The sequence below is a fragment of the Stegostoma tigrinum genome, chromosome 7, assembly GCF_030684315.1.
Source record: "Stegostoma tigrinum isolate sSteTig4 chromosome 7, sSteTig4.hap1, whole genome shotgun sequence".
Taxonomy (NCBI): Eukaryota; Metazoa; Chordata; class Chondrichthyes; order Orectolobiformes; family Stegostomatidae; genus Stegostoma; species Stegostoma tigrinum.
Window position 1 is genome coordinate 96,449,076 of NC_081360.1, and position 23,781 is coordinate 96,472,856.

The 23,781-nt window shown below is 42.5% G+C and overlaps 1 protein-coding gene across 1 annotated transcript in view; it reads right to left on the bottom strand.

Annotated features, from left to right (window-relative positions):
- Positions 1–23,781, bottom strand: part of hspbap1 (hspb associated protein 1) — a 114,025-nt gene that overhangs the window by 65,523 nt on the left and 24,721 nt on the right. Inside the window, exon 3 of the mRNA XM_059647529.1 lies at positions 11,553–11,737. Within this exon, the coding sequence (XP_059503512.1) occupies positions 11,553–11,737 (185 nt within the window). The remainder of the gene's footprint in view (positions 1–11,552; positions 11,738–23,781) is intronic.

Sequence of the window (23,781 nt, forward strand, 5' to 3'; positions counted from 1 at the left end):
CTTACTAAAGGATACCCAAACACCAACTAGCCAGCAACAGGCACGACCAATTCTAATTGGTCTCAATACACATGGACAAAGGAGGGCACAAATTCAACAACACATCCATAATAGAACAAGCCAAACAGAGGGAATTCCTGGAGGCCTGGCATTCCAACCGAAACTCCATCAACAAACACAGTGAACTGGACCTGATATATAAACCACTGAAAAACAGAGCCAGAAGTGATGCCAACAACCCCAGCAAACTGAGGCATATAAATAACAAGCGGGACAGAACACAAATACTTCACCAGAGGCGCACCGATGATGTTCCATCGTAGGGTGACGTAATGTCAGTAAGCAAACACACCGGCTTGACGAGCAAGTCTACAAATATATCCACAACCCAAGCTACAAATCTTCTCAAAAGCTTTCTCCATCCCAATTTCCACATCCAAGATCTCATCTGTAACTTATACATGAATGCAATCCTTGATTCAGCGCTGACCCTCCTAGCTTCATACTTTTTTGCTTCACCTATTCATCAAAATTGTCACATACTCAACATTCAGGATGTAATTCTTGACATCCTGCAACCAGCTCTCCATAATGGTTCTTAGATCATATTTATTCAGTTCAAAATGTGTTATCAATTTGTTGCCTTTGTTGTAAATGCTACATGCATTCAGGTACAGTTTGCATCGTATAACATCACCTCAATGTTTTAATTTCAGAAAGGCGCATCAGGTCGTGGTTTAAGAGTACCTTCAGCTGAGGAAAAATATGTAGCATGGCAAACAGACAAGATTGATTTCTACTAATTAATTTTCATTCTCTGTTATGAGAAGTTAAGGAAAATGATAACGATAGCTTAGTTTCCTACGATTCAAAGAGGTGGAGGAGTAAGTGTGGACTTCTTCATACACTTGAATTCCTGTTATTGCTCAGATTTGTTTTATTTCACATGACTGGGCAGCATGGTGGCTCAGCGGTGAGCACTGCTGCCTCACAGCATCAGGGACCCAGGTTCAATTCCACCCTCGGGCAACTGTGTGTGGAGTTTGCATATTCTCCCCGTGTCTGCATGGGTTTCCTCTCACTGTCCAAAGACGTGCAGGCTAGGTGGATTGGCCATGCTAAAAATTGCCTATAGTGTTCAGGGATGTGTAGATTAGGTGGGTTATGGGGGTATGGGCCTGTGTAGGGTGCTCTGAAGGTCAGTGCGGACTTAGACCATAGAACATAGAACGTTACAGCACAGTACAGGCCCTTCGGCCCTCGATGTTGTGCCGATCTGTCATACGGATCTCAAGCCCATCTAACCTACACTATTCCATGTACGTCCACATGCTCATCCAATGACGACTTAAATGTACCTCAAGTTGGCGAATCTACTACCGTTGCAGGCAAAGCGTTCCATTCCCTTACTACTCTCTGAGTAAAGGAACGACCTCTGACATCTGTCCTATATCTTTCACCCCTCAATTTAAAGCTATGCCCCCTCATTCTCGCCGTCACCATCCTCGGAAAAAGGCTCTCCCCATCCACCCTATCTAACCCTCTGATTATTTTATATGTTTCTATTAAGTCACCTCTCAACCTTCTTCTCTCTATTGAAAACAGCCTCAAGTCCCTCAGCCTTTCCTCGTAAGACCTTCCCTCCATACCAGGCAACATCCTAGTAAATCTCCTCTACACCCTTTCCAAAGCTTCCACATCCTTCTTATAATGCGGTGACCAGAACAACACACAATACTCCAAGTGCGGCTGCACCAGAGTTTTGTACAGCTTCACCATAACCTCTTGGTTCTGGAACTCGATCCCTCTATTAATAAAAGCTAAAACACTGTATGCCTTCTTAACAGCCCTGTCAACCCTGAGTGGCAACTTTCAAGGATCTGTGTACATGGACACCGAGATCTCTCTGCTCATCTACACTACTAAGAATCTTACCATTAGCCCTGTACTTTGCCTTCCGGTTACTCCTACCAAAGTGCATCACCTCACACTTGTCTGCATTAAACTCCATTTGCCACCTCTCAGCCCAGCTCTGCAGCTTATCTATATCTCTCTGCAACCTACAGCATCCTTCGTCACTATCCACAACTCCACCGACCTTCGTGTCATCTGCAAATTTACTAACCCATCATTTTACGCCCTCATCCAGGTCATTTATAAAAATGACAAACAGCAGTGGACCCAACACCGACCCTTGCGGTACACCACTAGTAACTGCTCTCCAGGATGAACATTTCCCATCAACTACCACCCTCTGTCTTCTTTCAGCAAGCCAATTTCCGATCCAAACTGCTATATCTCCCACAATTCCATTCCTCCGCATTTTGTACAATAGCCTACTGTGGGGAACCTTATCGAACGCCTTGCTGAAATAATAGCCTACTGCGGGGAACCTTATCGAATGCCTTGCTGAAATACTTGTTGGGCCGAAGGGCCTGTTTCCACACTGTAGGGATTCTATGATTCGAAGAGACACAAAATTCACTTTTCACTGTATCACCTTCAGAGATGTGAAAGAAAGTAAATTTGCCATGTGTTCAGAATGTGGTTTCTGACTAACCTTACACACAACAGCTGATCTACAAAGTAATCTCCTGCCTGCAACAAACCCCGCTTTGGGTTTGAAGAAGCCTGTTGTAGATGCTCAATTGCAACAAAGAAATTATTAAAATTGTGATTCTCATACTAAGTGACAGCTGCCAGAAAAATATATGTGCATACACCTTGAAAAGCTCCACAGGAATTGAACGGCCTAGTCACTTCCTCGAGAAACTAATTAACACGTCCAAAAACACTGGACGTCCATGTGTCATTTCTCATCCAACAATACAAAGACCAAATACTTGCATATTCCTCCTGCACTGTGATTAGTTTCTGGCCTGTTCTGATGCATATGTAACTGGAAAGAAACATTTTCTTTCAGCAAATAAATTTAACCTTGTGCGTACTTTTAAAAGTAGGTCACAAACCAATAACATGATAAGTCACATGCAAAATTGATCCCTTTTTTTCTTAAATCACAGGAATCTCAACCAATACATGAGAAAGATTTTTTTTGTAAAAGAAAGACCTTTTTATCATTCAGGGGAATGTGGACGTCACTCACTAGGTCAGCATTCACTGCCAGTCACTACCAACACAAACACAAAGTTGCTGGAAAAGGTCAGTAGGTCTGGCAGCATCTGTGGAGAAGAAAACAGAGTTAACATTTCGGTCCAGTGAGCCTTCCCCGGAACTGCCAGCCTGAACTAATTGTTCTCGAGAATCTGGAAGTGAGCTGTCTTTTTGATCTGTTGGATTAGCTCAGATAAATCCACGATTTTGACCTACCACCAGTAAAAGAAAAGCAACATAGTTCCAAGTCAGGATAGTGTGTGGTTAGAAGGAAAACTTGCATATAGCGGTGGCCCCATTTATCTGCTGCCTTTGTTCTTTGGGGCGGTCTCAGGTTTGAAAGGAGCTTTCAACAAAGATTAAGTGAACTACTGCAGTGCATTTTGTGGATATTGAACATTGCCATGTATCCCTGTTCAAGGGAATTAACAAGGAAAGTGTGGGTGGGGCATTAATCAAATTAAGCATTAATCAAAGGGTAGACATTGGTCTACTGGGAATATTGCTGAACTGTTAATGCAGAGACTCAGGTAAGGTTCTGAGGACACAGGTTCTAATCCCATTATGGAAGATGGTGGAATTCGAATTCAATAAAAATCTGGAATACTGTGAAACCATTGTCGATTGTCAAAAAAAACTCATCTGGTTCACTGATGCCCTTTAGGGAAAGAAACTCTTAACCTTACCTGGCCTGACCTACATGTGACTCCAGACCCCACAGTAATGCGGTTGACTCTCAATGCCCTCTGGGCAATTAGGGATGGATAATGAATGTTGGCCTAGCCAGCAACACCCTAATCCTGTGAATGAATGAAAAAAGGGATATTTTGTCCTGAATGATTCTGAGTTTCTTCAGTATTGTTGCAGCTGCAATCGTCCAGCAAATGGCTAATATTCCATCACACACCTGACTTGTATCTTACAGGTGATGGACAGAAGGTGACTTACACACTACAAAATTCTTGGCATCCGACCTTCTCTTCTAATCAATCAAAGTGCGCATATAGCTGGTCCAGTTCAGTTTCTGGTCAATGGTAAACTCAACAATATTGATACTATGAGATATTGCAATGGAAATAACACTGAAAGTCAAGGAGTGATGGTCAGATGGTCTGTTGATGGAGATGGCCATCGCCTGGCACTTGTTTGGCACAAATGTCAATTGCTACTTATCAGCCCTAACCTGGATGTTATACAGATCTTCGAGCATATGGATTTATTCAGGACCTGAGGGTTTGCGAATGGTGCTGAACATTGTGCAATCATCAGCATTATTCCCACTTCTAACCTCATGACAGATGGATGATCCTTGATAAAAGTGACGGAAAATGTTCAAGCATAGATCGCCCTGTTGTGCCTCTGCAGTGATGCTCTTGGACTAAGATGGTTGACCTTCATCAAACACAACCATCTGGCTACTGGGTTTGACTCCAACCTGCTGAGTCTTTCTCCCAAGATTCCTAGTGACTCCAGGTTTGCTACACCTCCTTGATGTCAAGGGCAGTCACTTTCACCTCAGTTCAGGTCACCTCTTTTGTCTATGTTTGAAAAAGGTTGGATGAGTTCAAAAGCTGAGTGTCCATGGTCAAACCCAAACTGAACGTCAATCAGCAAGTTAATCCTATACAAGTCCTGCTGAATAACGCTGTGAGCAACACCTTCTGTCTCTGGTAGGGCAGCAATTAGGCAAGTTGAATTTATCCTGCTTTTATAGCCAGGACACACCTGGGCAACTTTCTGCATTGTTGGATAGAAGCCAGCATTGTAGCTGTGCTAGAACAGTTGGCTAGGGGCACAGCTGACTCTGGACCACAGAACTTTGGTAGTATTGCCAGAATATAGACTTTCCAGAATCCAGTGCTTTCAGCCAGTGAATCAACTTGGCTGAAGACAGGAGACCTCAGGAGGAGGCCAATCAGAAACATATACTAGTTATTCCTAGTGCAGGAGGATACAAATACTCAGGCTCAGCTTTTGCATTGATATGTCAAGTCCCCATCCTTATAATTATGGAGATATAGTTGTGGAGTCCTCTCCTTCTGTTTACTGCCCAACACATTTGTCCAACATTTATGATTGGCTCTGGCAGAACTGCAGAGCTTTGGCCAACTCACTAATTGTGGCATACCTTACTCATGTTTATTGCATGCTGTTTAGCATGCATGCATGTATTCCTGTGTTGATAGCTTCAACGTGTTGACACCTTAATTTTGGGTATGCCTGGTACAGATCCTGGTATACCTTTCTGTCCGCTTCATTGAACAAATGATGTGAAGTGCTGATGCTGGGCCGAGGTGGACATGGTCAGAAATTACACAACACCAGGTTATAATCCAATAGTTTATTTTCAAAACCTGTCGGACTATTACCTGGTATCATTGAACAAAGACTGATCTCCCACTTTGATGGTCGTAACAGAGCTGGGGATATACCAGAGCAAGCAACTGTGGTTAATTACTCCACTAATGGCTCACGGCATTTCTTGGACATTCTGTTCTAAGTTCGTCCCTTTGGGCACAGTGGTAGTGTGAAGATGGGACTGAGTCTCCACAATGACTTTGTCATAATCATTCTGACAGATACTGCTACAGAAAGACACATCTGCAACACGTCAGTCAGTGAGTGCAAGGTCAGTATGTTTTTCCCTTTTGTTGATTCCCTTACCACAGACAACAGAGTAAGTCTCACGATTGCGTCTTTTAGGACTTCATCAGTAGAGGTGCTACCTAGCAACACTTGAAGTCCCTGACCCAGGTTATATTTTGCACCCTTACCACCCTCAGTATTGCCTCCAAGTGATGTTCAACATGGAGGAGTACTTATTCATCCGCCAAGGGGGATCAGTATATGGTACTGGAGGTTTCCTTGCCCATGTTTGATCTGATGCTTTAAGACTTTATGGAATCTGGATTCCATGTTAAGGGCTCCCAGGGCATCACTGTCCCTTTTGCATTTCATTAGTCTGCCACTTTTGGTGGCTCTGTCCTGTTGGTGGTACACAGCACAGTCAAGGATGCTAGTAGTACTGGCTGGAACATTGTCTGTAAAGTATAACTCTGTGAATATGACTTCGTAAGGCTGTTGCTTGACTGGTCTGTGGAATAGCTCTCTCAATTAGCAAGAAGGAATTGGAGGGTTAACAGGGAACCCTTTGCTGTTGTCATTTCTGGTGCCCAGATCAATGCAGGATGGTCTGTCCAGTTTCATTACTCAATTTCAACTTTATAGTGCTTCTGAAACAACTGAGTGGTTTGTCAGGCCATTTCAGAGAATATTTGAGAGTCAATCCCATAGTTATGGATCTGGAGTCATATGTAGACCAGACTTAAAAGGACATTAATGAACTAAATGGAGCTGGAGGAACACAGCAGGCCAGGCAGCAGGGGTACCAGAAAGTTGACGTTTCTGGTCAGGACCTTTCTTCAGAAATGGGGAGGGGGAAGGGAGCTCAGACATAAATAGAGACAGGAGGGATGGGGCTTGGGAAGGTAGGTGGGATGGTGATAGGTGAGTTCTGAGAGGCAGTGGTGGGGATTGGTCAGCGAAGAGGGAGGGGCGTATAGGTGGGAGAGAAGATGGGCAGGCTATGTCAGGTCTAGGAGATGGGGATGAGAGGGAGGGTTGGTCATGGGATGAGGCTGGGGGTGGGGAAATTTTAAAACTGGTAAAATCCACGTTTAAGCCATTGGACTATAGGCTCCCCAGGTGGAATATTACATGTTGTTCCTCCAGTTTTCAGGTGGCATCATTGTGATACAGGAGGCGGCCCAGGATGGACATGTCACCCTGGGAGGGGAGAATTAAAATGGTTGGTGACCAGAGGTGTTATTGTTTGTCACAAACACAGCGCAGATGCTCTACAAAATAGAGTCCGAGCCTCTGCTTGGCCTCACTGATGCAGGGGAGTCCACATTGGGAGCAGCAGATGCAGTAGACCACATTTATGGATGTGCAGGTGAATGCCTGTCTAATGTGGAAGGTTTGTTTGGTGCCTTGAATGGAGGCGAGAGGGGAGGTGTGGGGGCAGGCTGCAGGGAAAGGTACTGGGGGTGGTGGGGTTACTGGGGAGCGTGAAGTGCACAAGTGAGTCACAGAGAGCGCAGTCGCTATGAAAGGCACATAGGGGTGGGGAGGGATATATAACTTTGATTAGAACAAAGAAAATAGCGAGTTTTGAGAAGTTTTGTAGCTCAGGTTGAGGTTCTGGATGTGAGTTTGCTTGCTGAGCTGGAAGGTTAGTTTTCAGACGTTTCGTCACCATTCTAGGTAACATCATCAGTGAGCCTCCGACGAAGCACTGGTGTTAGGTCCCGCTTTCTATTTATCTGGTTAGGTTTCCTTGGGTTGGTGATGTCATTTCCTGTTCTTTTTATCAGGGGATGGTAGATTGGCACCACGGCATTCCAACCGGAACTCCATCAACAAACACATTGATTTGGAGCCAATCTACCATCCCCTGAGAAAAAGAACAGGAAATGACATCACCAACACAGGAAATGACATCACCAACCCAAGGAAACCTAACCAGATAAATAGAAAGCGGGACATAACGCCAGCGCTTCGTCGGAGGCTCATTGATGATGTTACCTAGAATGGTGACGAAACATCTGACAACTAACCTTCCAGCTCAGCGAGCAAACTCACATCCAGAACAAAGAAAATTACAGCACAGGAACAGGCCCTTCGGCCCTCCAAGCCTGCGCCGATCCAGATCCTCTATCTAAACCTGTTACCTATTTTCTAAGGATCTGTATCCCTGTGGTCCCTGCCTCTTCATGTACCTGGCTAGATACATCTTAAATTACGCTATCGTGCCCGCCTCTACCACCTCTGCTGGCAATGCATTCCAGGCACCCACCACCCTCTGCGTAAAGAACTCCCTTAAACTTTTCCCCTCACACCATGAAATCGTGACCCTAGTAACTGAGTTCCCCACTCTGGGGGGGAAAGCTTCTTGCTATCCACCCTGTCTTTACCTCTCATGATTTTGTAGACTTTAATCATGTCCCCCCTCAACCTCCCTCTTTCTAATGTAAACAATCCCAATCTAGTCAACCTCACTTCATAGCTAGCGCCCTCCATACCAGGCAACATCCTGGTGAACCTCCTCTGCACCCTCTCCAAAGCATCCACATCCTTTTGGTAATGTGGATGTCAGAACTGCACGCAGTATTCCAAGTCCTAAACAACTGTAACATGACCTGCCAACTCTTGCATTTAGTGCCCCATCCGATGAATGAAAGCAGGCTGTATGCCTTCTCGACTACTCCAACCACCTGCGTTGCCATCCACAGAGTACAATGGACCTAAACACCCAGATCTCTCTGTCCATCAATTTTTCCCAGTGCTTTTCCATTTACCGTATAGTTCGCTCTTGAATTGGATCTTCCAAAATGCATCACCTCGCATTTACTGGATTGAACTCCATCTGCCATTTCTCCGTCCAACTCTCCAATCTATCTATATTCTGCTGCATTCTCCGACAGTTCCCTTCACTATCTGCTACTCCACCATCTGTTACTCCACTTGTGGGGTCAGATTGTAGGTGGCAGAAGTGGCAGAGAATGATACATTGGATGCAGAGTTTGGTGGGGTGATATATGAGGACAAGGGGGATTCTGCCTTTATTTTTGTTGGGAGGAGGGAAGAGATGCAGGAAGTGCAAGAGATACGGTCAAGGGCATTTTCCATCACCAGATGGGGGCAAATTGTGGTCCTTGAAATAAGAGAACATCTGGGATGTGCAGGAGTGGAACACCCCATCTTGGGAGCAGACACAGCGGAAGAGGAGGAATCGGGAGTTGGGAATTGCATTCTTGCAGGAAAGTGGGTGAGAGGAGGTGTAGTCTAGGTAGCTGTGGGAGTCAGTGGGCTTGAAATAGATTTCAGTTTCGAGGCAGTCACCAGAGATCGAGACAGAGAGGTCCAGGAAGGAGAGAGAGGTATCAGAGATGGTCCAGGTGAACTTGGGGTTGGGGTGAAAAGTGTTAGTAAAGTTGATGAACTATTCAAGCTCCTTGTGGGAGCAAGAGGCAGTACTGATACAGTCGTTGATGTAGTGGAAGAAGAGGCGGGAGATAGTGCCAGCAGCAGAGGGACTGTTCCACGTATCCCACGAAGAGGCAGGCATAGTTTTTACCCATGCAGGTGCCCATGGCCACCCACTTAGTCTGTAGGAAGTGGGAGAGCTTAAAGGAGAAGTTGTTAAGTTCAGTTAAGCAGATGAGGGTGTCAGTGGAGGGTTTTGGTTGGGCCTGTGGGGGAGGAAGAAGCAGTGGGCTTTTAGGCCATCTGCATGGGGGATGCATGTATACAGGGATCATTGTCCGCCAATTCTGCCACCTATAATCCAACCCCACAACCAAAGGTATATTTCCCTCCCTACCCTTATCTGTCTTTCATAGGGACTGCACTGTTCGTGCCTCTCTTGTCCACTTCACATCCCCACTAACCCCATCCCCCCTCACCTCCATTCAAGGTACCAAACAAACCTTATAATTAAACTTTAAGTTTAGGGTAAACGTTCGGCACAATATCACGGGCCGAAGGGCCTGTACAGTGCTGTACTGTTCTAAGTTCTATGTTCTGTTCTAAGTTCTAAATCTTCCACATCAGACAGAGGTTCACCTGCATCCGCTACTCCCAATGTGGTCTCCACTATATCAGTGAGACCAAGCAGAGACTCAGAGATTATTTTGTAGGGAATGCGAGCTCTATTCGCAACAAACAACAACACCTGCCCGTCAGCAACTATTTTAACTCCAACTCCACTCCCTGGGTGACATGTCCATCCTGGGCCACCTCCAGTGTCACAGTAACACCATCCGCAAACTGGAGGAGCAGCACCTCATATTCACCTGGGGAACCTTCAGCCCAATGGCTTAAATGTGGATTTTACCAGTTTCAAAATCTCCCAATCCCCAGCCTCATCTCATGACCAAGCCTCCCTCTCACCCCACCTCCTTGACCTGACATAGCCTGTCCATATTCTCTCTTACCTATCTGCCCCTCCCATCTCACTCTCCCACCCCTCCTCTCTCCATTTATTTCTGAGCTACCTTGCCCATCCCCATTTCTGAAGAAGGGTCCCGACCCAAAACGCCAACTTTCCTGCTCCTTTGATCTGCCTGGACTGCTGTGTTTCTCCAGGGCCACACTTATCTCTGACACCAGCATCTGCAGTTCTTACAATCTCTTAATGAACCAGATGGTTTTTTTAAGGTATTGGTTACATTTTCTTAAATTTTTCATGGGATAGCCACATCCTAGGCCAGGACTGCATTAATTGACCATTCCTACTTTCCCCGAAGAATACAATCGTGAGCTACCATCTTGAACTGTTGCAGCCCTTGAGGTACAAGGATATTTTTAAGAATACTGTTAGGGAATTTCCGGATTTTGACCAGTTGTGAAAGGTCAGTGGACCTGAAACATTTTGACCCAGCAATTGTGAAGGAACAATATTTTGATTCCAAGTCATGATGGAATGTGGTTTGGAGGGCAACTTGCATGTGCTGATGTTCCCATGTATCTGCCATCCTTATCCTTCTAGGTGTTAGGAGATCTCAGTTTTTGAAGATGCTAGCAAAAGTGCCTTGGTTAGTTACTACAGTGCATATCATTACGAGTTTCACTGCTGCAATTGTGCTTCGATAGTGAATTAAATGAATGGTGAAGGTGGTGGATCAGGTATCAATCAAGCAGGGTTGCTTTGTTTTGGAAAGGTTACCATTAGACCAGCTTTCAATTCCAGATTTTACTGAATGCACTTACATAGTGCCTTTCACAAACTCAGGAAGTCCCAAACCACTTTAAAGCACCTGATCTGAAGTCACTATTAAAATGTTGAAAACAAAGAAGCCAATTTGCAAAAGCAAGGTCCCACAAGCACCAATGTGACAATGGCCAGATAATCTGTTTTTAAAAAAACAAAACAACTGCAGATGCTGTAAATCAGAAACAAAAACTGAAATTGCTGGAAAGGTTTTGGTGAAGATCTGGTAAAGCTCAACGAGTCTGGCAGCATTTGCGGAGAACAATCATGATTAACATTTAGGGTCAAGTCACCATTTCGCAGATAATCTGTTTTGCCGATATAAAGAATATCAGTTAAAATATCAAGGAAAGGGGTCCTTTTCTCTTGATGTTAGTTGTAAAGTATGTCTAACTGAGACAGCCCACAGTAATCAGTTAAAATAAAAGATACCACATTAAAACTAATAGGTACTAACTTATTTTGTTCTAGATTTATCATTTTGCAGGGAACCTTTAAATAGCTAGTAAGGCCAATTGTGAAGGGTCAGTGGACTTGAAACATTAACTCTGATTTTTCTCTACATACACTGTCAGACCTGTTGAGTTCCCCAGCAATTTCAGTTTTTGCTTCAGATCTTCAGTAGTCACAATCCTTTGCTTTATACTCTGAACTGTTTGGTTACCTGGAAGACCTCAGCCTTTTCTTCAAAGGTCATGGCGATATACTTATAGTCAGCATAGGCCCAATACAGAGAACGAGGGAAAGCAGCAAAGGGTCCAACCAAGTCCTTGGATTCATCGTGTAGCCAGGCTAAGAACTCCTGCAGCGTAGCCTGTATGTACTCACAGTTTGTTTCAAACTGAGGAACTAGGAAAGACACATAATTAAACTGGCAGCTGTGTACAGGAAAGCAGCCCTATCATTGTTTCTTGAGTGCACTGCACATTACACTTTTGCACATAATGTGGCCATTTTAAGTGATGAAATACAAATTGTGAGGCAATGTAAAACAAGTATTCAGTTACTCCGAGACAACAAGGTGTAGAGCTGGATGAACACAGCAGGCCAAGCAGTATCAGAGGAGTAGGAAAGCTGACGTTTTGGGTCTAGATGCTTTTTCTGCCCCTCTGATGCTACTTGGCCTGCTGAGTTCATCCAGCTCTACACCTTATTGTCTCAGATTCTCCAGTAGCAGCAGTTCATACTATCTTTGAATTCAGTTAATTCTCCTTCTACCATCCCAGTAGTCGCATGGTACAACGAAAAATAAAACTGATGACGAATAATATCAATAAAACACCATCAAGTACGAAACCAGACCCAGACAAAGGCAGGAAACACCCACTGTTAGATTAATTGGGAATCTGTAAAAGCAAAATCACCTGCTAGTGCAAATAAACGACACTTATGACAGGTCATATCTTAAAATTACTGACATACTGCACTCCAAAGTGTAATTTTTCTGTTAAGATATCCACTTAATTTGCATCTGAATTCATTAATACTAATTACGTTTATTGTCTCAAGGGAATCTGTTCCATTGCATATTGAAATCTTGTTTTTGCACAAAAATACAAATTGTGTTTTGGAATACAAAATACCACTCCACAACAGTGTCAAACCAGTAAGTTTTACAGCGTCAAAGTACCAGTGTTTTCCCGATATATTATATCCTGCAACACATCTTATAGCATACCATCACACACAAAAAAAATCAGTTAATTTTCTTCAGTATCTGGAGCAGAAGCTTATTAAACAACAGTGCTTAGATTTCAGCCTGTGTATTAACAGCAGAATACTTAACATTTGGAAAGGGGTAGGTGAAAATGTGTTATGCATCATTAAAATAGAATAGTGAGCCACATTACAAAAAATACCCTTGGGTCTGTTGACAAGAAATATTTAAAAGGCAGACTGAATGTCACAGAAAGAGAGGTCAACAAAGGCATACTGATTTAAATAGATAAGTCTTTACTAAGTGGACACTTCTCAAGATCACTTGCTTTGTTAGCTCACAAAATTTTACACTTGTTAAGCAAGTGACAGATAATGCTGCAGCAAGTTGGCATACGCCGAATTACACAGGAGAATATTAAAACATACAGAATATGCTGAATTCTCAGTGTGAATTTAATTAGCATCCAATTTAATGTATTTGATATTGAGTTTCTTTTAAAAGGTAGGAGGTAAGCTGTTCATATCCGCCAGTTAAAATGAGTTTGAGCAATTTCAGTTCAGTCCCCAATGAACATCGAGCCACAACCATCTCTAATTCTGCATTACTGAGTATAAAATTGCCAATCTCATTCAGAAAGCTCACAGAATGGCTTTGAATAAAAGATGTTACAGGCACTCTGGTGGAGTAGAAACATGTCATATAGTCACAGAGCTGCACAGCATAGAAACAGACCCTACAGTCCAACTCGTCCATGCCCACTAGATATCTTAAATTAAGCTAATTCCATTTGTCAGCATTTGGCCCATTTCCCTCTAAACCCTTCCTACTCATATACCCATCCAGACGCCTTTTAAATGTTGTAACTGTACCAGCCTTCACCACTTCCTCTGGCAGTTCATTCCATACACGCACCACCCTCTGTATGAAAAGGTTGCCTCTTCGGCGCCTTTTGCATCTATCCCCTCTGACCTTAAACCTACATCTTGTTTCTGACTCACCTACCTTGGCTGTTCACCCTATCCATGACCCTCATGATTTTATAAACCTCTATAAGGTCATCACTCAGCTTCGGATGCTGCAGAGAATAGTTCCAGCCTATTCAGCCTCCGCCCTCCTTTAGCACAAATCCTCCAAACCCAGCAACATCCCCACAAATCTTTTCTGTACCCTTTCAAGTTTAATATCTTTCCTATAGCAAGAAGGCCAGAATTGAACATAGTATTCCAAAAGTGGCATAACCAATGTTCTCTACAGCTGCAACAGAACATCACAACTCCTACACTCAATGCACTGACCAATAAAGACAAGCATGCTAAATGCCTTCTTCACGACTAAATAAAAGCCAAAAGAACTGCAGATGCTGTAAATCAGGAACAAAAACAAAGTTGCTGGAAAAGCTCAGCAGGTCCGATAGCATCTGGGTGAAGGAGAAAACAGAGTTAATGTTTCGTGTCCAGTGACCCTTCCTCAGAACTGATGGTAGCGGTGCAGGAAGCTCATACCAAACAAAGTGCATTGGGGTAATAGACCAGGATGAGGAATACAGTGTTACGGCTGCAAGGAAAGCAAGGTCAACATTAAATTTGAAATTTGAGAGGTCCATTCAGAAGTCTAATAACAACATGGAAGAAGTTGTTCTTGAACAAAAACAAAGTTGCTGGGAAAGCTCAGCAGGTCTGGCAGCATCTGTGAAGGAGAAAACAATTAACATTACGGGTCTGGTGACCGGTCTAAGGAAGGGTCACTGGACCCAAAACGTTAACTCTGTTTTCTCCTTCACAGATGGTGCCAGACTTGCTGAGCTTTTCCAGCAACTGTGTTTTTGTGCCTTCTTCACTACGCTGTCTACCTATGGCTCCACCTTCAAGGAACTATGAACCTGCACCACAAGGTCTCTTTGTTCGGCAACACTCCCCAGGACCCTACCATTAAGTGTAGAAGTCCAGCCCTGATTTGCCCTACCAAAATGCACCATTTCACATTTAACTAAATTAAACTCCGAATGCAACTCCTCAGCCCAATTTCCATCTGATTAAGGTCCCATTGCACTCTCAGATGACCACCTTCACTGTTGACTACACCATCAACTTTGGTCATATGCAAACTTACTAAACATTCCTCCTATGTTCACTTCCAAATTATTTATATAAATGACAAAAAGCAGTGGACCCAGCACTGACCCTCACTGTACACTGCTGGTCACAGACCTCCAGACCAAAACAAAGGACCTTCCACCACCACCCTCCATCTCTTACCTTCATGCCAATTTTTGTATTTCATGTTAACCCTATACTATGTCAACATTCTGCTGGTTCTTGTGGCAAAGTGGTAATTTCCCTACCACTGAGCCATCAAGTTCCACCTGCTGCTGAGGTGTGTAATGCAATCTCTGCATTTTGAAGCCAAATGAATTTTCTGACCCCAACTGATGTTATCTCAACATACAGAAGATTAATTTTCTAAGCATTATAATTCCTTGCCATAATGAGCACAAACTTCACAGCAAAACACACAAAATATAGCCATTTGCCAAAATGAATATGGTGTTGTTCTCGATTTCTGTTAAATCCCAAGAAAATTACAGTCCAGTCTTTTCATTCAATCGGTCAGAAAATGTAGATACAGTAAAGATATTGATGCAGTAACCGATATTTAACTACACGTACAGTCATTACATTTATACAGCTGCTTCTTTACCAGTTCATATTTTTCAGCTTTGTGCAGTTTTCATTATCTATTCAGGCAGAATAGCATGTGGTGAACAAATGACATCAAAACTACATTGAGACATTCTTTCATTTTCCGGATTAGTCAGACCACAGCCATTTGCTAAAGGGGATATGCCTCATCAACTATGGCTATCCTAAAGGGTCATTGCGTTTTTATTAAACCTTCCTTACAAATCCTGTTACAATTAAAAGCTTAACATAAATCATCCTTATCTTTATCCAATATTAACTGTTACTAAGGTTAAACTTTCCCATGGCAATGAACTGTGCATCCTAATTTATTATTTTCTTCAAGAACAAGGTTATCTCTACAATTATCCTTCCATGACCCACAATGATAAAACACAATGAACTGGTGACTGGCTATGTTGAGCTCTTAGCATCAGTGGCTGCTTGACTCACTTGCATCTTTCAGCTCAGAAGGTTGATGGCTCTTCCCCACCCACTATACTGATGGTCCAATGCAAAACTGAGGGATAGCTGCAATGTCTAAGATCTTGAAGGGGATATTAAATAAAGACTCTACCCACCTCCAGTGTTCAGTCAGACATTAAAAGATCCCACAGTTCTACTAGGAGAAGGAAATTTTCTTTACAAATATAGACTAGTGGAGACTAAGAGTCATGTTGGACTCGAAATGTTAACTTTATATCTCTCTCCACAGAAACTGCCAGACTTGCTGAATTTCTCCAGCATTCTGTTTTTATTTTAATTCCTGTACAATCTGGGCCAACAGTGCAGTTTCAAACACTAGAAAAAAAACCCATTGCTCTCTATGGGAAAAAAAAAGCTCCTGATGGAGGGGGAAGCACTTTGGCATGGATGTATAATTGGCTAGCTAATCGGAAACAACAGAGTTCACATAAGTGGTTGGCAAGATGTAATGAGCCACAGGGAACAGAGTTGTGCCGTCAATGTTTTACAATTTATATAAAATGCCCCACATAAAAGGGACTGAAGGTACGTGGTAAAGTTGGTGATGACACAAAGATAGGTAGTAAAGTAAGTTATGCAGATGATAAAAAGGCTACAAGGACTATTGAAAGGGTGAGTGAGTGGATAAAGAATTCAGGATAATGTGGGAAAATGTGAAATTATTCGTTTTGGCACAAAGAATAAAAAAATACTATCTAAATGGTAAGAGATTGCAGCGCTCCAAGGTGAAGAGGGATCTGAGTATCCTACTCTATGAATCACAAAAGGATAGAATGCAGGCACAGCAATCAATAAGCTAGGAAAATGTTATTGTATGTTGAAAAGGGAAATTGAGATTAAAAAGGTAACGCTTCACTTCTATAAGTGCACTGGTGAAACCAATCTAGAGTTCGATATTAGTCTTCTCATTTAAATGAACTGGAAGCATTCAGAGATGTTTTATCAGACTAATGTCTGGGAATGGGCAAGTTGTCTTCTTAGGAAATATTGACAAACTGGGCTTGTGATTAGCAACGTTTTGAAGAGTAATGGGTGGTTTGATTGAAACTTTTAAGATCTGAGGGCTTGTGACAGGACTAAGATCGAAAGGATACTTCCTTTTACATGAGAACCTAAAATTACGGCTCAGCTAAAAAAGACAGAGATAAGGGGGATAGGTTTTCTCTCACAGAAGTTCATGACCTTCTTTTCCTCAAAAGACAGTAAACAGATTCTTGACAAGCGAGGTGGTGAAAGGTTCCCCGATCAAAACCCAATATCAGGCTGAATGATATATGCTCAGTATTTGTTTCCTATCAGCTTGTGAAATAATTCTGATTTGTTAGTCAATCACCAAATCAAGTATGACCTGTTCTGTGTAGACATGAAAAGCTTTTGAGTGAGTCTAGATTTACTGGGGCACTGTTTTAAAATTCGGCATCATCCTATCAGACCGGAGACAGAAGAAATATTTTCTCTTACAGGATTGAGAGACTTTGGAGCTCTCTACTTCAGAAGGTTGGGGGAGGGGGGTGCACAATGAATATTAGGCAGGGAGTCAGGGTTCTGACGGTCAATGGGAATGAGGAATTTGAAACAAACAGATCAGCCGTGATCTTATTGAAGAGCAGTGCAGCTTTAATGGGCTGAATGATCTACTTCTGCTCCAATTTGTTATGTATGCATGGGTTCTAAAACATCTTGCTTCATTTGAGATACAGCTCATGGTTAAGAGACTTGACTAGTAATCAAAAGATTGTACGAGTGATCCAGACATTAAGTCCAAATCCTATCACAGCAGCTGGGGAATTTAAATTCAGTTAAATAAATAATTAAATAAATAAATAAATCAAATCCAGTATCTGGAATGGTGGTGTAGAAACTCCCAGATCACAATTAACAATCTCTCCTTCACCAATGCCTTGAAGGGAAACCAACATGCCGTTCTTATAAGTCATACACTGTTTGCGACTCCAGTAACAACCTGCTCACTAACGTACAGTTTGAGCTTCACTTAAGTTACTCGTCCCCAATCTCCTTACTGCCTTGGTCCAAAGGTAGACAAAATAGCTGAAATTAGAAGTCAAAGTGGTAGCCTCTGACAAAACCAAGTATTTAACAGTGTGGTGTTAAGGAGTCCAGGAAAAATTGAAGTTGATGGGAATCCAGGAAAAGCTATCCATTGGCTGGATTCAGCATTACCTTTGCAATGCCCACACAGTCTCTCCAAAACTGCACGCAGACCACGCTGTACCAACAATGTTCACATCGTTGACTTCCAGTTCTAGAAGTCCCTACTGAACACAGACTTTGGAGGTCTGCATAGAAGAATTATAGAATAGAATCCCTTCAGAGTGGAAACAGGCCTTTCTGCCCAACAAGTCCACACCGACCCACAGAGCATCCTACCCAGACCCATCCCGCTAATCTATGCATCCCTGAACACTACTGGGAAATTTAGCATGGCCAATCCACCTAGCCTGCACATCTTTGGACTGAGAGGGGAAACCGGAGCACGCAGAGGAAACCCATGCAGACAAAGGGAGAATGTACAAACTCCACACAGACAGTCACCCAAGGGTGGAACTGAACCTGGGTCTCTGGCACTGTGAGGCTGCAGTGCTAATCACAGGGCCACCACGCTGCCCCAAATTAGTGGTAACATTGCTCGGAATCATACCTTGCACAAAGGAAAATGGTTTTGGTTGTTGGAGACCAATCATCTCAGTCCCAGGACATCACTGCAGCTGTTCCTCAGGGTGACGTGCTTAGCCCAAACATCATCAGCTACTTTGATGAACTTCCCGGCAACCTAAGCTAAAAGGGGCTGTTCGCTAATGCTTGCAAATATTCAGCACACTTCACACCTCATTAGTTTTTTTTCTATTCATTTTGTGGGATGTGGGTGTTGCCGGTGGGCCAGCATTTCTTGCCCATCCCTAGTTGCCTTTGAGAAGGTGGTGGTGGTGAGCTGCCTTCTTGAACTGCTGCATTCCTCCTGCTGTGGGTTGACCCACAATGTTATTAGGGAGGGAATTCCAGGATTTTGACCCAGCGATAGTGAAGGAACAGCGATATATTTCCAAATCAGGATGGTGAGTGAATTGGAGGGGAACTTGGAGGTAGTGGTGTTCCCATATATCTGCTGCCCTTGTCTTTCTAGATGGAAGTGGTCATGGGTTTGGAAGGTGCTGTCCGAGGATCTTTGGTGAATTTCTGCAGTGCATCTTGTAGATAGTACACATTACTGCTACTGACGCTGAAGCATGTCAATATGCAACAAGACCTGGTTAACAATCAAAGTTGGGCTGATAAGTAGCAAGTAAATTCATACCATACAAATGTCAGGCATCCAACCATCTCCCCTTGACATTCAAGACCATTATCATCTCTAAATCTCTTACAATCAACATTCTAGGGGTTACCATTGACTAGAAACTGAATTGGACCAGCCATATAAATACTGTGTTGAAATATACTGCAAAATGACTAGGAATTCTGAGGTGACTGACTCATCAATCTCACTTGACAAAGCCTGCCCTCCATTTACAATGTGCAAGTCAGGAGTTTAACAGAACACTGTACCCTTCTCTAGCTTACCACCTTCTCAACAACAATTAGAGACAGGCAACAAAATGCCGGTCTTGCCAGCAACCTCCACATCTCATAAAGTAATTTGTTTTAAAATGGTGCCTCAATAATGTGATTCAATGTGTCCTCTGAAGCTGCCTAATAATATACTCAGGTTTCATTCAAGGCGGCAATTTACCACCACTTTTCCAAAGACTAGTAGGGGAGAGTAATAAATGCTGGCCTTGCAAATAACACTGACATCCCATGGAAGTGTTCTTTTTTTAAAATTCAGTCTTGATCACATTTGAGAAAATTGCTTCGACTAGAGTTGCCCTGCTTCACCAAACTGTTTCAAAAATTAAAAATCTGCATGCAAATTTAAACGTAGTAATCAGAACTAAATTAGATTACATGGTCTACATATATCATAATACACCCCGTAACCTTGACAACAGTTTAATGATAGTTGAGCCAAAAGTGAAGCTGAATGGGTCAGTAGTTCCATCAGAATTTAACATAAAAGGCTAATGAAAATATCACAAATGACCCAAGTTCTAATGACTGCTGCTGATGAGATGTAACCAACTTCATGGAAAAGGTCACAGTATACAATTTCTAATTTGATTTGGAGAAACAAATCTGCCTCAATAAAGCCATTAAATTTGCTTGGGTATGATTCACACACTGACTGTTTCTTACAGGAGAGCAAATTAACACAGTCAAAACTATTAATACTCAATTGGCAGCACTCTTGCCTCAGAGTCAGACTGTTGTGGGTTTAAGTCCCACTCCAGAATCTTAAGCCCAAAAATCACTCCAGAGCAGTACTGAGGAGGGTGCTGCACCCTGCTAAGTGCCAACTAACTAATTAAACATAAAACCTAGACACAATGTGCTCTCCCAGGTGGAAATTATCAAAATCACTAAAATACATTATCTGCTCATTGCTGCTTGTAGAATCTTGCTGTGCACAAATTGAGTGTTTAATTTCCTACACAACAACAGTGATTACACTATAACAAACATTTTAGGTAATCGGATCCATATTCTTAGATCAAAAAAAAACACAAAAATTCCAAGTTTCTTTTCTTCAATTTTGCAACTTATCAGGCAAAGAATATGGACAAACACAAACTCCATGGTCACGCAGGAACAGGGGCCCAATATTCAGAGGGAATCAGAAATTAAACTAAATTAAAGGGAAGGTACAGGACAAGTTTGAGTTTATTACACTGCAGAACAGGTATTATCGCTTTCCTAATGCTGTTGAATTAATCATTTGGACAGAGCTTCAGTGTTTACATACCAGTATGAAAAAGTTGAGAAGTTCTTTTAGGCTGTTGAGCACAGAATGTTAAAGCCTTCAGCTTTTAAAACCACAAGAAATAGCCACTAAACTGCAATTCTCCAGTTCACCTTCAACTGCCCTACTACTCATTTCTAACTTGGAGTATCCTGCACTGCCAGTTCATCTCAATTCTCGAGTCTTCAACCAAGTTAATTCTCAGTCCAACAAACGATAATGCAAGTTCCCATTAAGGTTGCCAATTCTACAGGATGTCCAGAGTTTCCAGAAAATGAAGATTAGTCTACAGGTCAACTAAGGAAAAAAGCCGTAGGATCATTAAAACTTACTTCCAACATTTTTTGTTCATTACCTACAAGAGCATTACCTGGCTGACAGCTAACAGCCATCTAATCAGGTAACAGAGCTTGTTCATACACGAACTGGCTATGGAACAATGAGACATGCTAAGGATCGGTATGTTTAATGACCAACCGACCAGTGCAGTTGGGAGCTGCGGTAAATTAGTGGGAGAGCAAATGGAGATTCAGAATCCTAGCTCCACATTGGGACTTCTCACACAGAGACTCCTAACCTCAGATAACAAGGTGTGGAGCTGGATGAACACAGCAGCCAAGCAGCATCTTAGGAGCTGGAAACTGACGTTTCGGGCCTAGACCCTTCATCAGAATGGTGGTCAAGCTTTGTCTGCGTTCCAGCTCCTAAGATGCTGCTTGGCTTGCTGTGTTCATCCAGCCCCACAGCTTGTTATCTCGGATTCTCCAGCATCTGCAGTTCCTATTATCTCCAATATTTAACCTCAGTTAGGTCTTTGGTAAAAGACATTAAGTATTGACCCCAAACAATTCTCCAGAGAGACCAAGGCCACTTCGAAACAAGTGCAAGACATCAGCCATTCGGGGGTCCAGAAGGGTACTGCAGCACAATAATAGTGTCCTCACCTCTAGGCCAGAAGGCCTGGGTACAGATTCCTCCAGCTTCAGACATGTGTCATAAGATGTCTAAGCAAGTGAACTAAAATATACACAAGTGCTCCAGGCCAACTCTGCTGGATACAGAACACGTGCCCAACGAAAGATCAAACCCAAAAAAAGGCCAGCAGTTTCTACTTTCTAAACGAAAATAAATATGCAAGGATCTACACTATTTTGTTATGCCCACTCGCCATTTTTGTTCAAGAAAATGGCCCTTCGCTCAATATTTTAACTTTTTTCTAACAAGGGTGAGAAATATTAGTTTTACCACTGGCCTACAGAACTTGGATAAAGTCTCTCCCACTATGTATCTGGCCACCCAAACAACAGCAATTACAGAAAACTTTAATGCTGTATGACGTCCCAGATATCAGTCCCAACCTGTAGTCACACCCCGATGACTGCCAGATATAAACTGATCCAGAACAGACAAGCCATCTACCTCATCTCCCCCTCCCCAATTTGACATGCTCAGATGCGCCCTTCAACTGATAGCACCAGGACAGCCAAGCAGGGTAACTAGTCAGCAGTGCTAAAATTGACCTTCATAGAGAAAAAAGAAAACAATCTTGATTTTCTTCCATAACAGGAGGTTTGGAGCATAGATATCGTCAATAAACTCTCTTTCCTTGCTGACTATCGACAATCAAAGTTCCACACAGTGCTGCAAAAATGATTAAAAATAAATTACTTGCCATTTGTTCAGGAGATTTTCCACTTACACGTTGGCTGCCAAAAATAATCACTTGAACTTTAATCAGAGGGAATTTTAATCCTTGAGAAAAAAAGGAGTGATGTACACATCAGATGAAATAACATGGCTAGTCAGTGGAACAGGAAAGAACTGCAACAATCCACAAAGGATCAGGCTAACAAAGAAAACAGCAAAACTAAACCACAAATCACTGCAGATAGAGGAATAAAGGCTGCTTTGTTCTACATCTCTCCAAAGTTGAAATGTAAACCAATCTATGGCCCATAGTGCAGCTTTCATGACTAAGGGATTTAGTTCTCTACCTCCCACTGAAGCCAATGGCCCTGCTGAGGGATATATGCAGACTATCCCTTTTAACCTGTCTGACCTGAAAATTTCAAGGAGGAAGTGCAGACTGAAAGCATCCATCTCTGTCACAGAAAATATATGTAAAGCAAACAGGAGAAGCAGATGTGAAGGATGTGGGACTTTTCTCTCCTAAAACAACCTGCACAGGACTCCTCTTCCTAAAATCATCCTCAATGCCTCTGAGATCATTGAACCATATTGACTCTTCTCATCTGGCGATGTTTCAATGTTAAAATACTCATTGTTTTTAAATCCTGCCATGGTCTCACACTGCCATCTTATCACAGATGCCTCTAATCTGACAAAGTTACTTTTCTAATTCTACTCTTTCTCACATCTAGGATTTTTGGTTAGAATTGTTATTGTGCCAGACTAGTCCAATATTGTTTTTATTCAGTTGTGGCATGTGGGCATCAACTAGGAACGGGCAATAAATGCTGCCAGCCAGCAATGAAGGGAGACAGAAATGAAAAACAAACACTTGAATTTATTAACAAGATATGGTGTTAGCTGTCACTCAGTACGAAGTGTTCTTGTCCAAGTCAACAATCTGTAGATTCAGGTCCCACCCAAAAGACCCGAGGACAAAATCTAGGTTAATGCTTTGTGTGCCAGTAGTGAGGGAGTGCTGCACTGTCAAAGGTGCTGTCTTTTGAATGAGACATTATACTTTCCCTCTCAGGTGGGCTTAACAGATTTTGTGGTAGTACTTTGAAAAGGGTGGAATGAATTTTTCCTGGATGTGCATGTTAATATTTATTCTTCACCCAAAAAAAATCAACCTTTATCCCACAATCTGGGACTAAGTTTCCAACAGCTTCTCCAGCACTTTTGAAATAAAACAAAGCACTTCTTCACTGGTCTGAAGATCATGAAAATCCGAATGTCCTGGGCACATTTGCACTTTAGGCACCCCACGTCAGCAGTTAGCTCTTCTTAGTTGATTATAAGTATTCTTAAACATCCCCTCGTGTGCCTTAACAATCTGCCTCAGCCCACATCTCAAGGTGCACTTACAACTATCAGGAAGAGATGACAGTCATGACATAAATCAACATGATGGGTGAAATGGCCCACTATGGCCCTAAGAAATCCAAAAACAGAATCCATCAACAATTTCAGCTGTTTTGAAGGGTTTTATCAGTGACTACTAGACAGAATATTACTTATTATT